Raw genomic sequence first — 18,638 nt, forward strand, 5'->3', positions numbered from 1 at the left:
TATAGTCACTCAAAAACAAAACAAAAAAAGCCTGCTCATTAAGCTAAAGCTTTAAAACTCTTAGCTACTGAGTATTATCCAATTATATAATGAAATCATGCGATTTGTCAGAGTTTCAGGCAAATTGCGAGCAGCATTCGGCACAGATTGGTTTGAGTCAACAGGCAGATAAAAGGACCTTTGCTCTGTTTGTTGTCTGGCCTGGTTTTGGGGGTGTTGTTCAGTAGGTCAGTGTCTTGTGGACGGAGAGGACAGTCCGGCGTCTCCAGAGCTTGATTGGGATCTCAGACGAACAGAAGGATGCGTGTGTTTCTGCTGTTTCTGCCTCTGCTGGGGCTCCTGGATGCTGGACCTCTGCCGGATGAGCCCGTCCTGCAGACACAGGAGAACTTCAACGTCAATCGGGTGAGTTTGGGATTTTGAGGGATTAAAGTAAAAGTTCAGCCAAAAATGAATCTTTTGTCATCATTTAATCAACCTTCACTTCCTACAAACCAAGTTTGAACAGAACAGAAAAAGGATATACTGAAGACAGCCTCTGACTTTGATAGTATGTTTTTCCTACTATGGATGTCAAAGGCTACAGGTTTCCAAAATATCTTCATTTGTGTGTTTTCTCCTTTTTAAGACACTGCTTGTTTGCTGAAGAGACCAGGAATAATGCTACCAGATATTACCAGAAACAGTTGCACATTCCCACTGTTATTGTCAAGGAAAAGGGAGTTCTTTGAACATTTATTGATTTCTTTTCACTGATTAAACATGCAGCAGAGGTCATTCTCCTCACTTGTTTATTGAACACACACACACACACACACACACATATATATATATATATATATATATATATATATATATATATATATATATATATATATATATATATATATATATATATATATATATATATATATATATATATATATATATATATATATATATATATATATTTGAATATATTTATTTAGACAACTTATTTATGGTTTACATTGTAATAATTTATATTAAGTATTTTATGTGAAATACAAAACAAAAATTACAAACAATAAAGTCTTTTAAAAAACAATTACTGAAATTGGTAGCTTTATAGTGTAGCCTATTTATTGGAATCTGTGAAGAATTTCATATTGTCATAATTAATATAAACATTTTAAGAAAATGAAAACTGCATAGCATAATCACTATATTTAACATTAATCAAATACTAAACAAAACAGTTCATGGAAAAGCACAATAATAGTAGTAATTTTCAACTGATATAATCGTATAACATCTATAATATAGTAATGTTTAACTAAATAATACTTCATGAAATAAAAAAGCATTTAAAACAAACATGCAACAAATTATTTTTATAATAAACAAAACAAAAGGCACATACGGTTGGAAGGGCATTCGCTGCTTAAAACATATGCCACAGTAGTTGGTGGTTCATTCTGCTGTGGCGACCCCTTATAAATCAGGAACTAAGCCGAAGGAAAATAATGAATGATAGCATAATAATAAATATGAAATTTAAAAAAATGAAATAGGTAAAAGACTAACTTTACTGAAAAGGCTATGATTATTGTGAATCGTATGCACTTTATAACTATTATTTAGACTTAAAATTACAACGGCTATTATTAAAAAAATTATAATTGCGCAATTAGTGTTTCACCGTGTTTTGTTGACTTTTCATTCTTATTATGAGAAATAAAGACAATTGCATTGCTATTATCATAATGATTAGTATCAGGCCAGTGATGTGATTTTTCCAACATGATTTAAGACCTTAATTGTCTTTATTTGTCATGATCTGACCTCATCCACCACTGACCTCTTGCAGTTCATGGGGAAATGGTATGATATTGCGGTGGCGTCCACATGTCCTTGGATGAAGCGTCATAAAGGAGACGCGGCCATTGGTTCTCTGGAGCTGCAGTCCAGCGGATCACCACAAACCCTCAGCATGACCCGCATCGGCCTCAGGTACAAACACAAACATCAACAGCAAATTAATAATCAATCACAAACACACTCAAATACAGGCTCTCAAAGCAATTAGAGCTAAAATGTCAATTTAATACCAATTTCCCTAACCTCTTCATTCTTCTGCTGAACACAAAAGAAGATATTTTGACAAATGTTAGAAACCGGTAGCCATAAACATCCACATTAACTTGATGGCTACTGATTTCCATCAATCTTCAAATTATATTCTGTGTTCAACAGAAGAAAGAAACTCATTATGGTTGACAAAAAGTGAAGGGTGAATATGTGATTATCATGTTTTGGGTGAACTTTCTCTTTATTCCCTAGGTAGCCTAAAACCCACTTTTAACTTTGAGTAAAGGAATTTTTCAGTCTTGTAATCTAGGTCCTGTTGGCACCTGTTATTAAAGGTTTAGTTCACCCTAATCGTTAGTTTATTTCGTTCCAATCCCCAGAGACCTTCGTCCATCTTTGCAACACAAATGAAGTTATTTTAGATGAAATCCAGGAGCTCTCTTCCTCCATAGACAGCAATGGTCTTGAGACATTCAAAGTCCTAAAAGGAAACCAAAAACATTGTAAAACATCCCATCTGACTTCACTGATTCAATTATTAAAAGCTTCAAGAACAACTTTTTGCACCAAAAAACTGTAAAAACAATTTTGTTCCTCAAAGTATGCTGACTCTAATAGCAATATATCATACTGCCAGTAGTAGACATTGATTATTATAATCATCATATAAAAGTATAATGCAATAGGCATAAACAATTTCAAGGTTCTTTCTTAAAGCAACACTATGTAACTTTTTGTTCAATCCCTGTGGTTGATAAGCACATTTGCCTGCTAGGGATGGGGGATGTCTTATAGATGAATTACCATTTTGTAAACATTAAGGATGCACACGCAGTGAGGTTGCAGAAAAAAAACAGGAGCGCTAGCATTTGCAGTGAGGAAATGACATCCGATGCGGTACAGAGTTTGTTGTTGTATTAGAGATACGTTATATTGATTACATATTATATATATTATTTACATAATGCTTTCAGCGTATTATAACAGCTTGTCACACAGTTATTCGGCAAAATTAACGTTAAAGTGAGCGCCGTTCGTCTGACAGGTCCATTTGCGATAGCACCCTCCCAATGGATATTGGATAAGACGTAATGGCTAAGCATCCAGCCCCAAATATACAACTATTTCATTGAAACTCCAAGTGATTTTACAAGAGAGAAGTTAAAGGCCCACAAGTCTTTGGATGCCTACAATTTGTGGTCATGTGCAAGAAATAATGTTCTAGTGTGCGCAGTTTAATTCACCATATTTAACTGTTTTTGCTGAAATCATTGCTGCAATCAAAAACGAGTAATGTGTATGATTCAGCATAATGTGAACTTGATATGAAATGAGAACTGCAGAGTCGAGCATTTTTAATTAGGTCCTCACTCCATTCAGCTCTTATGATGGCTGTTAGCTAAAAACGTCTGCGGTTGGCATTAAAAGCAAAAAGTTTTCTGTTTTTTTTAATTTGGCGTCTAACCACACAATACGACATGTTTCCCATGATGATTAAAATCTACTTATTGTAATAACGATAAAACCTATAACTGGTCTGTGCAGTAAGGTATTATTATAGAAGTGTACGTGTGATCGTTTTTTTTTGTGTGTGTGTTTGAGCCTGTTTACAAATGCAGATTAACTGACATACTTTCACTCTGAATTTAATTCCTAACACCAGTCGAGGTTAAAGTTTAGAGGGGATACAACTGCATATCAATAGTAATTCATATTTTTACATATTTTAACTGTGAGGGTTGGGTTTATGGTTGGGGTAGGGTAGATGTTAACAAAAAAAACTACTTAAGGGGTAATTTAATAAATAATATAAATGATTCTCATTGTATTTACTTTTTTACATTACTGTTATGGTTGGGTTTAGAGTTGGGGTGAGGGTAACGTTTTTAGAATACAATTAATTGGTAATTTAATAAATAATATAAATAATTCTGGTTAACTTCCAGCACCAGCTGTATCCCTTTTAGCAACAACCCCAGTCAAGTCTTTAAAATAACTCATTTGTGTGATCAGACATGGTTTAATATAACATAATGAAGAAGAAATCAAGCAATCAAGAAATCGTTTTGTATTCAGGTCTAGAACTCTGCACACTGTCCTGCAAAGTTTATTTCTAACCTGCTTCAGCACATCAGCTTGTGAATTTTTATATGATCCTTTTTTAGCTGCTTTAGTGTGTTTATAGTTGAGCTTTGCAGTATGGCAGGCATTAACGGTTAAAGACTTAAAAAAATAAACCTAAAAATACACACAAGTTAATACTTTTCTCTAAAGGAACAGGACATTACTTATTCTCTCAGTGGATATGAATTATTGTCAATAATAATATAGTTAACGCAATAAATACCAGAAAATATTGTGATTTTATTTTAAGTCCATATGACCCATGGTTTTTGTCAGCACAATACAGGCTAGTGCAGGCATGGGCAAACTCGATCCTGGATGGCCGGTGTCCCTGCAGAGTTTTGCTCCAACACTAATCAAACACACCTGAACACCCTAACTAGTGTCTTCAAGATCACTAGAAAGCTACAAGCAGGTGTGTTTGATTAGGGTTGGTGCAAAACTATGCACGGACACCGGCCATCCAGGATCGAGTTTGCCCATCCCTGGGCTAGTGTGTTGACTATAAGTTGAGGGAACCAGCAAATGCAGAAACCTTCTTTGGAAACCATGTCCACTGACCAGATGAAGCAGTTCATGGTACACATAATGTCATTGTCACAAGTTTATTAGTCTTCAGTAAGCTTGTAAGAGTGTATGCAACAATGTAAACTTGTCTGATATTGATTATTGTGTTGAACATTTATGTAAAGTAAAACTATCTACTATGGAAAAAAGTAGCTTAAAGGGGCTTATAATATTGACCTTAAAATGGATTTTAAAAAATTAAAAACTGCTTTTATTCTGGCCGAAATAAAACAAATAAGACTTTCTCCAGAAGAAAAAATATTATCAGACATACTGTGAAAATGTCCTTGCTCTGTTAAACATCATTTGGGAAATATTTAAAAAAGAAAACAAAAAAATCATAACTTATATGTATATAAACATAAATATTAATTATTTATTATTACATATTACTAATTATTTTAAATTATAAATGTCTATACACATTTTTTAAAACTATTTTATTATTTTCCCAAGTGTAAATAACCTATAGGTTACTACTGTAAGAAAATATCAGCATTCGGTACATACTTTCAGTATTACCTTTGCTTGAAAAGACCCAATCTAATCCTGTTTAAATGAAATGAGCCTGCACCAGAGCAGGTTTGAGCTACCAGAACTGTTGCTAGGACAACAACTCTCAGATAAGTTTTGAGGAACGAAACAATCCTGGATCACCCTTTCTACTTTCATTTAATTTTTATTTATATTGCTGTTTTTTCTTCTATCACTCAATCTTGTTTTCTACATTTTAAATGAATGCAGTTTCTACATTTTAAATAATTATTTTTCTTAAAATGAATTTACAACTAAAAATAATAAATTTCATCTCATGGTTAGCTCTTGCTAACTCCACCAATGCTACAAGTAAAATATGTGATTTATGCCATAATGCAGATTGCACTGTTCCACTCATAGACTACTTTGGTAGCAATGGCAGAAGAATTCATCTTGTTCAGGGTTGTTTTAGAATTTTAGTCATTATTTTAGTCGCAAAAATGTGTTGCTTTAAGGTTATTTTAAATTCTGTAATTTAATGTTTAAAAATGTAAAAATCCTGAAAATAAGCTTTTACATCGGTGACCTACTATGTAAATGTCCTTGTATAATGGCTTTAATTTTATTTGTGAGTGGCATTTTGTGACCCTTTTAGGGAAGTGGACTGCAGCTTTGAAGCAGAGCTCATTTGGAAAACTTATTAAACCTTCAGTAGTTTTCAGAAAACTGTGAAAATTCAGCTTTTCTTCACCTGTCAGTAATCATTTCTAAAGGAATTCCCTGAGCTCGCTGAGACCTTCAAAAAAGATTAGAGGAAATGACAGAGACTGTGTGCAATCAGTTAAAATATTGCAGACATCAATTTTTATGTAAACATAATGGGTCATATATATTGCATCACCAAAAATGATTGAGGTTATATCCATGGATAAGACAAATTATTGATTATTGCAACAGGCCAATGGAAAATCCAGTTAACAATATTTCGAATGACAAGTTTAACTAGATCTATTACAAAAGCCCTTCTGTGTTTTGTGAGACTCCATATGAACAGCATCATTGATTGATTTTGCAGACGTGGGACCTGTAAGTCCATCAGTGGAGAATATCAACTGACCAAAACGCCTGGAAGATTCTACTACCACAGTGCCAGTGTGTACAACACCACAGCTGTTAGATTGAGTTCCATTCATTTCACTGCTGTTTCACTGTTTGTGTGTCGTTCGACCTGTAGAGTGGAACTCTGATGTGGACGCCTACGTGGTGCACACTAACTATAATGAGTACGCTCTGGTGGTGATGTTAAAGCAAAAACCAGGTGGTGAAAAATCAACATCTGTCAAACTCTACGGTAAAATATTTGTTTTCTTTATTAATTATCAATTATATCAGCTTTGACATCTGTCTGTCTGTCTGTCTAGCTATCTATTGATCTGTCTGTCTGTCTGTCCGTCTGTCTGTCTGTCTATCTATTGATCTGTCTGTCTATCTATCTATCTATCTATCTATCTATCTATCTATCTATCTATCTATCTATCTATCTATCTATCTATCTATCTATCTATCTATCTATCTATCTATCTATCTATCTATCTATCTGTCTGTCTGTCTGTCTGTCTGTCTGTCTGTCTGTCTGTCTGTCATCTGTCTATCTATCTGTATGTCTGTCTGTCTGTCTGTCTGTCTGTCTGTCTGTCTGTCATCTGTCTATCTATCTGTCTGTCTGTCTGTCTGTCTGTCTGTCTGTCTGTCATCTGTCTATCTATCTATGTCTGTCTGTCTGTCTGTCTAGCTGTCTGAGGTGTCTGAATAACACTGTTGAGAACTGGGTTAGTAACTTATTGTAACTGTACTATGGAGCGAGTTTCGGGAGACCACTGCAATCGGATATTATACAAAAGTTGGCAACCCGGGGGTGTTACAGACTGTACCAAAAATGAGAGTTTTCCAGGAGAAATAACAAAATGGGAGGGTGGCGGTAGAAGGGTCTGTAATACTGAAGATTCCCAAGAAAAACGGGAGTGTTAGCAACATTTTTCGCCTCATATTTTTGATCGTTTTTTCTCTTTCAGCCCAAATCCGAAAAATACCATTTTCAGACGCACATTTTCAGCAGCCGAAAATTTAGTGCATTGTTTTTGTGCTTGTCACCAATAAGTAACTGGTTATGCTCCCCCTGCAGGTCGTACTATGGAACTGCGGCCCACGCTCATTGAAGACTTCAAGACTCTGGTGGCAGAACAAGGAATGAGTGAAGACACTATTATAATCAAAAAGAACAAAGGTATCCTCACAAAACATTCATTCATTCATTCTCTTTTTAGATTAGTCCCTTTATTTATCAGGGTTCGCCACAGTAGAATGAACCGCCAACTTATTCAGCATATGTTTTACACAGCGAATGCCCTTCTAGCTGCAATCCATCACTGGTAAACACCCATACACTTTTATTCACACACATATACTATGGACAATTTAGCTCACCCAATTCACCTATATCGCATGTCTTTGGACTGTGGGGGAAACCGGAGCACCCGGAGAAAACCCACACAAACAATAGGAGAACATGCAAACTAGACACAGAAGTGCCAACTCACCCAGCAGAGGCTCGAATCACCAACCTTCTTTCTGGGAGGTGACAGCGCTTCCCACTGTGCCATCACGCCACCCTCACAAAAACAAACTGATGTAATTCCCACTATGTGCCATTATTTCATCATTCATGCCTCTCTCTCCTTCTTCATGTCATCAGGTGAATGTGTTCCAGGTGAAGAGACCACACAAGAGCCACAGATCCAGGTCAGGGCTTTATAATCCCTAACAAATACACCTGATAGACAACACATAACAATACTTTATAAAAAACAACGAGTATTTTAAAGGGGTATTTGATTATGATTTCATTTTTTTTTTTTTTTTTTTACTGTGTAGTGATGCAGTTTGAGCACAAACAACATCTGCAACATCTGCAAAGTTACAACACGCAAAGTTCAGTGCAAGAGGAGATCCTCATTCATTCATTCATTTTCTTTTCAGCTTAGTCCCTTTATTAATCAGGGGTAGCCACAGCGGAATGAACCGACATCTTATCCAGCATTTGTTTTATGCAGCGGATGCCTTTCCAGCTGCAAGCCATCACTAGGAAACACCCATGCACTCCCATTCACACACATACACTACAGACAATTTAGCTTACCCAATTCACCTGTACCACATGTCTTTGGACTTGTGGGGGAAACCGGAGTACCTAGAGATAACTCACGCCAACATGGGGAGAACACGCAAACTCCACAAAGAAATGCCAACTGGCCCAGCCAAGGCTTGAATCAGCGACCCTCTTGCTGTGAGGTGACACTGCTACCCACTGCGCCACTACGCTGCCAAGAAGAGATCCTTTCTTTTAGAAAATTAATTATACAGAAAAGATTGGTGACAATTTACATAAACCGACCCCCGATCTCCTGCATCATGCACTAGGCAGTTAGCAAATCAGAACACATTGGGCCAGCGGATCAATCAGAGCACATTCTGTATTTCTGAAAGGGTTTCATAGAACCACATAGTCAAGCATATTTTTAGAAGAATATGAACAGCCAGCCCAGGTACATTCTGAAAACATACCCCTATATATATTTCTGGAAAGCACCAAATATGTCCCAGGAGCTACGTTTTTTTGCAGTTTTTGTTTTCATGAATCCACCAGAGGTCGCTGTCGACTGACTGACTGACCGACCGATTGACTGACCCACCCTCCTCCTCCCCTAAACCCAACCAATTGTATTGGATGACCCATTCACCCACTTTCCTAAACCCAACCAACAATTTTCAAAAGCAATCCAGAAAAAGAAAAGCCGACGTTTTCACATTCTCACCCTGTTATTTACTTATTTATTTTATTTTTTGGCTTCTGTTTTTGTCTTACTCGCTTTTTGCAACCGTTCTTCACCAGACACTAACTCTGTCATCGTGGTCAACTCTGCGTCTTAAGTCCACTGACGTATATGGCGAGCTAACGGGACAAACTAGTAACAGCGGGAAAGTCTGCCCAGTACTGCCCAGTAGCATTTGTTTAAAAACAAAATGCAGCCATACGTACTTCTGGCTACATAATTTGCGATCTCCAGAAACGTATATAAACGTATAGAATGAGCCTATGTTGGAACCAGCATTGTGTAATAAAGTATAATTGTGGTAAATATAAGTGATTTAGAAAAAAACAAGCATGAAAATGTTTTTCTATGCACCCCATAAACACAATCAAGGCTTTGAAATTGATGATTGACTGAATTTTTAGGTTGAAGTAGCACTTTTAAGTCTTTTCTGATTGGATAGAGATCTAATTTGTGAAAATGGTTCCATTTGGCCAGATAAATGCACCTCTGCTAAACATATAAATCTGATCTTCAAACTGCGCTATATGCAAATTTAACTATGTGACTTTGACTAAAGCTTCAGATACACTGTATTTATTATTATTATTATTATTATTACCTTTTACATAAACATGCAAAAAAAATCCTGGCATATAATGATTTTATATAGTACACAAGGCAGGCTCCATGATTAATTAATGAATTATATATTTTTGTCATACAGATACATACAAGACATCATTTAAAACTGTAACTAACCTAACCTTCCAAAACTAAACACTGTGCCTTTGAAAAATAAAATAAACTATATTTTTCTATATTTCATATTACCATGATATGTATCTGCTGCTAAAACTGCCATTTGATTTTAATTTAACAATCTGATTTTATTATTTAATGGTTAATGGCCGGTCAAATATAAAATTAAATGAAAAGATTAAACAAAACACACATCTCAAACAGCCATCTGTGGTTTTGTGTGTTGCACATTAGCAGATTGTTATATCTGACTATGCCACTTTTCATAATCGGATAGCTATCCGATCATAAAAAACTCATGAAGTGACCAGGTGTAAACAGGCCCTTGCTCACCCTCATGTCACTCCAAATCTGCATTTGAGGACAAAATCTTAATTTGGTACAAAAGCTCTTGAGTCTGAAGCCATGTGTGACAAACAGATGAGGGTGAGTAACTAATGACAGAAGTGTAACCCTTACTGAATTATTCATTAATTATCCTGTCATGTGTTCCAATCTCAATAGCGGGCGAGGAGGAATGTGGTTGTGCCGCCTGCTGAGGAAGGATCGGGTGACGACATGCCTATGTTCAGAGGACCTGGTGAGAAACAGGCCCACTAATGTGCTTCCATACTGTTTTGAAGGGTGTGAAAAAAATCCTGGTTGCCTTACATTTTTCAGCTGAATCAAATTAACCTTATGAGTCCATTGAACTTATATTATGTTAAACTGACTTAAAACAGCTTGAGTAACTTATAAAATTAAGTTAGAACATGATTAATTTAGTTTAATAAGTTACAATGAACTAAAAACATATGCTGTCAGGATTTATTGATCATATATTTTTCAGCGTAGTTGACAAAATAACAATTTTTCATGTCAAAATATATTTCACATTTTGATTCTATAAAGGATATATATATATATATATATATATATATATATATATATATATATATATATATATATATATATATATATATATATATATAGTATATTTCTGAAGTCTCATGTATTTTTGTTGATTTTTTAAATATAGTATTATTATTTGTCCTGTGGTGTGACAGATACTCTAAATGTGCAAATTTAGGAGGTCATAAAAGGCATTTATGATAATTACCCAAAAATGTGAAAAATGCAGTTTAAAAATATGTTTCACAATATACAACCAGTTTTCCCTGACTGGCTGGTTAACTGCAGTTAGACTGGTTTGATTTTTCTTTATATATTATATTTCACTCATATTATTTGAAATAAACATAAACATTGGCTTTTTGTAAGATGTATATGTCTTACTGTCACTTTTTGGTCAGTTTATTGCATCCATTCTAAATAAAAGTAGTTATTTTTAATCATTTAAATCTTACTGACCCTAAACTTATAATTACCCACATAACAAAATTTCTCTGGCCCAGCCCTGGCAAAGCTTTTGCTTGGCCCACATGCCACAGTGAATTAGGGTACATGATTGGACCAAGTCAAACATGACCACATCTGGGCCAAGTCTCAGCCAAGTTAATAACTCATAACTGGGCCTGAACTGGGCCAGATATGGCGCATTTGCCCATTGTCTGGACGCCGGACGTGCTGTGTCATGACTGCAATGAACTTGATAAATCCATCAAGAGATGCGATTTTTATTTTTATTATTTTAAATGTGTGCTTATATATGAAATGAGACAATCAGAATTATATATATATATATATATATATATATATATATATATATATATATATATATATATATATATATATATATATATATATATATATATTATTATTAAAAAATTTACTTTAACATTTGGTTAATAATAATATAATCTGTAAAATATTAATTTGGTTAATACACTGTAAACCCCACTGTTGTTATTACTAAAGATATTAAGTTAATATAACTTGACATTACTTAAAATACCAAGTTTTGGCATCAAAATCATTGGGCAGCAAAAAAAAACTTTTAATTAATATTTTAATTATTTTAAACTTGACTTTCTTTACTTGATTCACCTTGTATGTTTAAAATTAATGGTTGCGCTTGAAATTCTGCCTTGACAACCACGCTGATTTGTTGATATTATATGACACAAGGTGGTCATTTTGCTTGTGATGCTGAATTTTGCTGAAACGCAGCAGGACAGAGGCGCTATCTGAACCCATCTGACAAAAGAAAAAAGTTAAATTAGTATAGATATTTAAACACGCAAGGGTGACATGGTGGTGCAGTGGGTAGCACAGTCACCTCACAGCAAGATGGTTGCTGGTTCGCACCTTGGATGGGTCAATTGGCATTTCTGTGTGGAGTTTGCATGTTCTCCCCGTGTTTGCATGGATTTCATTAGGGTGCTCCAGTTTCTCCCAAAGTCCAAAGAAATGCGCTTTAATTGTGTAAGCTAAATTGTCTGTAGTGTATGTGTGTATGTCCTGGTCCTCCAGGTTGTGGGTTGAGCATTGGGCTAATGAGCCACCTACTAAAAATGAGATGTTACAAAACAATAAACGGCCCCGGGAGAAAGTAAAGAATATAAAAGCTAAAAAATTTGAAAGTTTAGTCTATTAGCCATTTTAAGTTATCTGTACTTAAACATTTAAGTTAATTCAATGAAGAGACCATGTTTAGTCAACTTAAATAATTGAGTTGTCAATTTCCCATTACTCAAACTAACGTTCCTCAAATCATTTGAGTAGTTTTAACTTATTATGGTTTACAGTGTAAAATATGAGTAAAGTAGGTTACATTCAGTTATTTTGCAACATACGAGAAATAGTTCAGTGATTGAAGTAATTAAATCTTGATTGTTTCCTGGATTAAAATGAAGGCATTAGCAGATGCAAACAGGAAGACAGAAATGACTTTGTGTATTAAAATATGTAAATAAATCATTTTAATGTATTTTTAATGTGGGTTAATCTTACGTGGCCCACATATAAATTTTTAACATCTGGGTCGAATACTACTTTTGACATCTGGCCCATGTCTTGTGTGCCACCTTACACAAGACGGTGCCACTGTCAAACACGGGCCATGTTTGGCCCCCATGCTAAATGCCTGTTGTGCCAGCTTTATGCCAAATCTGGGCTAGAATTCTTTGCTACCTGAGTACTTTTCATTTAATTCACATTAGAGTGCGTTGTGTGTTATTTTTAACCTAATTTTATTTTAAATGAAGAAAGAGAGGGCTGAGTTTAGAGCCTCGAAAATCTTTGGAGAAAATAATAACTGCTTTGATATTATAGAAGATTATAGATTACAGTATAAATAATACTGCAAAAATGATGATGCTGTGATTATAGTACAGTGACATGCATCTCTTTCTCTGTATGCGTGTGTGTGTGTGTGTGTAGATGCGTGTAAGTCGGAGCCAGATTCGGGTCCATGTTTTGGGATGTTAGCACGCTTTCATTATAACTCGTCCATCATGAGCTGTCAGACGTTCACCTTTGGAGGCTGCATGGGCAACCAGAACAACTTCCCCACTGAGAAAGACTGTCTGCAGAGCTGCCGCACTGAGGGTGAGTCTGAGTGTGTGTTTATCTGTGTGTGTGGTCCAGCTGAGAGGCCGATAGTGAACTGTTTATCTGTCTGTATTTTGTCTATCCAGCTGCCTGTAGGCTGCCTATGGACGCCGGCCCCTGTAAAGAGTTCGTAGACCTGTGGGCCTTTGATCCGTCCGCTGAAAAGTGCGTGTCCCTCAAGTATGGAGGCTGTAAGGGCAATGGTAACAGGTTTTACAGCAAGAAGGAGTGTGATGAGTACTGCGGGGCCATGATGAGGACCGGTATGACTGAGTTTGTTTTTTAATGTTCAGATTTTTCCTTAATGCCTTGTTTCTTATCAGAAACTAACATTTGTTATGGGTTTGCAGGAGACGACGAGTTTCTTTCTGTGAACTGAGAAGCTTGTGGAGCATTTACTTCAGTTTAAACAAAAGTGTAACGTGGATCCATTTGCATAAGTCATTTAATTCAGTCCACAATAAATAGAGACCTGATTCACTGTCTGTTTGTTACTTTTTTGACACATTATTAAGATACTGTGCTATATATTTATACAACAGTTCAGTCTGGTTCTTGAATCTGATTGGTTTATAGCCATGCAATATTCTGCCAGTAACAGCACTCGTCCAGCCTCTTCACCCTTCACCCTTTTGTATTACTCTGCTCACATTCAGCAACAAGCAGAGGACACTCTACAGCTTAACAAATATTGCTGCTGTTGGACAACATAATGTACTTTTGAGGCTTTTTTTAGTCAAGAATGTAGTTGTTTAGATTGCAACTATGCTGTTTATTTATAAGGATTGTGCCTATTTTTAAATATTTATAATTCTAAGAGACACCGCTTCTGCCGCCATTAACCTGTCATTGAGCAGACCAAAGACGGTTGATGTTGTCCATCCACAAGAATGTGACAGAGAGCGCATAATAAGCGCCTACTGGAGATGGAAAACCCAGCGTAACTTTAAACTACAGTTGATTAAAATCAATCTAAATTTAGTAAGTGACTTTCTAAGTCGATCTCTTTCTTTTGTTTGTTGTAGTGCTTTTAAATCTTAAAACTGGAGATGGCCATCTGTTTCTAACGAGTCTCCTTTTTAGACAATACGCTAGAGAATCATTCAAAAAGCTCTAAAGTGACGTTGGTGAAATTGGCAACGGTTTCTGCTATTCTGATGCTCAGCTGCAGATGTAAATGAATGGCGGAAGAAATTTGTTCCTCATATAAAAGGATTTTGAGACTCTCTGTGTTTGGTTTTCTTTTTTATATACATGATTATGCCATCGAACAGTGGCATAAACGCAATATCACACTTATAGAAGTGCGATGTGGCTGAATATCGTCACTGGTGGGACACTAAGGCAATGCACGGCTCCCGCCAGTGTCAATATACAGCCACATCGCACTGCTACTCGTGTCAAATTGCTTATATATATATATATATATATATATATATATATATATATATATATATATATATATATATATATATATATATATATATATAAATGACTAAATTAATATAATTAGAAACATTTTAAGCATGCTTAGTATTTAGCTAATTTTAATATTTGGACTTTTTAGTATTTTTAGTATTTATTTTGGTAATTTTATTTAATTTTGTATTTAATTATTTAATAAACTAATTAGTTAGTTAGATTTTATTTTGGTAATTTATTTATTTAGTTATGATTTTCTATTACTTATTTAATTTTTGAAATCCCAATAGTTCTTCCGTACAAATTATTTTATTTGTTTCTCCCTTTTATATTATTAATTTTTTTATTATTATTTGTTGATGAGCTTTTGTAAATTTTTTTAATTAATTTCTTTAGTTTTTTCATTAATGTTTTATTATATATTTGTTAAATTGTCTTATTTATTAATAGATGCCCAGTGTTTCCTTCATATGTTATGTCATTTAAGCATATGCATTACTTAAATTTTTATGCATTTATTTTATTTATTTGGGATGTTCAGAACTTTCTTATATATTTTTCATTCTAGTTATTTACTTCAACATATCCCTCTATGGCATGGTGTACTCCATTATTTTTAAAAAAATAAAATATCACAAAAAATAATAGGTCTAATAATAAGTTTTGACCAATGAATTTTGAGGTGGCTGTGCACTGAAAAAAATGCAGGGTTCCACACAATCCATTCATGTTGTCCCAACACAAATTGATTAAGTTAACTTTACACTTTCAACAAATTTTTGTGGATTTAACACAAAAAATTAAGCTGTCTCGATGAAATCTCAAGAATTGTGTTGTTTCAGCTCATTTTAATAAAGCAATTTGAACAAATAAAAAATATTTTAATGACAGAAATATTTGATTGTCTTCTGGGGGCAAAAAAGTCGTTTTTGGGACCATAGCCTGCTTGAGCACACTGCAAGCAGAATGTAAGATAGATTTCATCATTTATCTTACCCTGGAGGGCCGGTGTCCTGCAGAGTTTAGTTGCCAGCTAGTTCAGGTGTGTCTAATTGGGGTTAGCACTACACTTTGCAGGACACCGGCCCACCAGGACTGAGTTTGGGCACCCTTGACCCTAAAGCTAAAGTGGCAAAAATGTGACACCCAGCTTTGCTTCACATCCACCAACAACTGTTTTCTGAGGTTCCACAGTGAATAATAAACAGTGGACAGGAACATACAACAGGAACAGGAACCGTAACAGGAACACACAATACACCATTCAAGACTAGTTTTGATGAAATATTACTTGTTGATATTGTTAATGTTAAATAAAAACTTTTTCTAATGTATTTATGGCTTTTTGTACCTCATTTCACATATAATAGTATACAGAAAACCTTGATGTTTTAGTGCCCTAATAGTACGTTGTTGCCCTGAGGCAACTAACCAAAATCTGGTGGGGGGGCTAGGGGGGAGCACATTATATGATTGATTTATTATAAGGGATCCCCAAATTGGGGTGAAATTTTTTTTTCTCTTAAAACAAAAATGTATGCCATAGAGGGATATTTTAATCAGTATCAATTAAATAATATATATTGATGTAAATATTTAACATTATTTATTTGAAACGTTTGATTGATTGATTGATTGATTGATTGATTGATTGATTGATTGATTGATTGATTGTTCAGTAATTCCTCCTTACACTATATTTTATGATTCCATTTGAATTATTATTATTTTGTTATATTATTTTATAATCCCCTGGTCTCCATACTGACAGTGGCCACGAGAGGTCAGTGTTGTCTGCTGAAGAACATCTACTCTAGTTTCTGATATTGTGTGAAACAGCATGTTGGTCTGATTCCACTGCTGATCCAAGGCCAGTTTTAGGGCTCTTGTGATAACACTAAAGCATTGCATTTAGCCTTATAAAGCTGATCCCGTGTGCGGGCTAAAAGAGTGGACTCAGAGCAACCGAGCCAGGCTTCCTGCCGCTGTTTCTCAGCATTCAGCCTGCTGATGGAGTGGAGAATGCTGGGAATATCCGGAGAGGAAAAAGGAACTGACGGCTTTCAGTGACCTTCCGGCCAGGGCCACATCACCTGCTCACACACACAACAGACACAAAACACACAGCAAATCCATGCTAAAACATCTGAATGTCATTGCATTTCCAAGGGGGAATATCTTAACACACTTCAGCCAAAGACAAGCATAACAATGGACACTTAACGCATGCCTGAATATCAAACTGTGCTCAAATGTTGAGAGTTTGTTCTCAGATTTGCTTCACACATCACAGTATCTAGGTCCAAACATCCAAAAGAGAAGCAACAACAAATGTAACTAATTTAGACTCATGGTGTGCTGTAATTCTGCTGAAAATCATGATCATAACGTTTATATCCTCATCCATGCACAATCTCAGATGATCAGACGGTGATTCATCTTTTATAAATCATTAAACACTGGAGTCTGGGATGCAGCAAATCCAGAGACTGTAGTGAACACCACGCTTTTAGAAAAGACTGGCTTTAATGTGTGATATGAGTAACCTTGTTCATAAACTGCTATTGAGTTTTCTCAGTTCAAATGAGTAGAGGAAACAGTATTTCATGTCACAACTTAAAGTGTTAGTTCAGCCCAAAAATGAAAAGTCTCTAATTAATTACTGTGCCGCATGTCATTCTAATCCTCTCAGACTTTCGTTCATCTTCTGAACGCAAATTAAGATATTTTAGGTGTAATCTGAGAGCACTCTCATCCTTCATAGGCAGCAACGGACCAGAGATGATCAAAAAGTTTCTTCTCCTCAGGGTTAGTATATGGAGGTATAATACGTCAAAGCACAGTGCTCATAAACACGTGCCCTGTACTGACACTGTGAAATAAAGAAGAAGAAACTGTTGAATAAAGTCATTATTTTTGTTTTATGTGCGCACAAATATTCTCCTGCTTGATAATACTGAACCACTGAGGGCATGTGGTCTGTTTTGAGGATGTTGTATTGGTATTTTCTACATTTTGAATGAGGGGAAAGGGGTGGGGTGTTGAGTATGGGTGCTTTTTTATTTTAAATCTACTTTAAATACATTTTACAATCAGCAGTTTCATTTTATTGTATATTTTCTCTCAAAATACCTTTCTACCTAACTGTCTGTCAGTCTAGCACAAGGATGGGCAAACTCGATCCTGGAGGGCCGGTGTCCCTGCATAGTTTTGCACCAACCCTAATCAAACACACCTGCTTGTAGCTTTCTAGTGATCTTGAAGACACTAATTAGGGTGTTCAGGTGTGTTTGATTAGTGTTGGAGCAAAACTCTGCAGGGACACCGGCCCTCGAGGATCGAGTTTGCCCATGCCTGGTCTAGCAACTCCACAATATTAATACAAATCAACTGCACAAGACTTGATGCAAAGGAGACTGCCCAGAACAGCACAGCAACAGTTTAACAACACCCTGAATACCACCCAACACATCAGAGCCAGTGCATAGAAATGCCTTAAAAACATCTGGGTGGTTTTTGAACATTTTAGCCTTAGCCATCAGATAGCATTGCCCTAGGTACTATCCAGAACATCTTAGCAACTGCAACATTCTGAAAACCACCCATAAATGCATACTATAAACAATAACCTTTATGATATTACGATCCAGAATCATGATACAATACAAATGTTCAAAACGTTTAGCCCAGGAAACCATCCAGTACAACTTAGCAACAGCAAAACAACACCCTGCAAACCACCATGAACACAACTGCATAACATCCCCCTGGAAACATTCATTCATTTTCTTTTCAGCTTAGTCCCTTTATTAATCAGGGGTCGCCACAGCAGAATGAACTGCCAACTTATCTAGCATATGTTTTACACAGCGGATG

General features: G+C 35.5%; 1 protein-coding gene across 1 annotated transcript; it reads left to right on the forward strand.

Annotated features, from left to right (window-relative positions):
* Positions 1–207: 207 nt before the first annotated feature.
* On the forward strand, positions 208–13,816 carry ambp (alpha-1-microglobulin/bikunin precursor). Its single transcript, XM_056467585.1, has 10 exons — positions 208–405; positions 1,829–1,971; positions 6,293–6,369; positions 6,452–6,568; positions 7,400–7,501; positions 7,970–8,016; positions 10,353–10,428; positions 13,170–13,337; positions 13,427–13,603; positions 13,691–13,816. Exons 1-10 carry the CDS (start codon positions 301–303, stop codon positions 13,717–13,719), a joined length of 1,041 nt encoding a protein of 346 aa, XP_056323560.1. The 5' UTR covers positions 208–300; the 3' UTR covers positions 13,720–13,816.
* The last annotated feature ends 4,822 nt before the right edge of the window (positions 13,817–18,638 follow it).

This window comes from Danio aesculapii, chromosome 10 (genome assembly GCF_903798145.1).
Source record: "Danio aesculapii chromosome 10, fDanAes4.1, whole genome shotgun sequence".
NCBI lineage: Eukaryota > Metazoa > Chordata > Actinopteri > Cypriniformes > Danionidae > Danio > Danio aesculapii.

What these genes read in the sequence shown, in the direction of transcription:
- ambp (XM_056467585.1), top strand. Translation starts at nt 301, where the DNA reads ATGCGTGTGTTTCTGCTGTTTCTGCCTCTGCTGGGGCTCCTGGATGCT. An exon ending in GCCTATGTTCAGAGGACCTG is followed by an intron (nt 10,429 to 13,169) that starts GTGAGAAACAGG and finishes GTGTGTGTGTAG; the next exon opens with ATGCGTGTAAGTCGGAGCCA. An exon ending in GCAGAGCTGCCGCACTGAGG is followed by an intron (nt 13,338 to 13,426) that starts GTGAGTCTGAGT and finishes TTGTCTATCCAG; the next exon opens with CTGCCTGTAGGCTGCCTATG.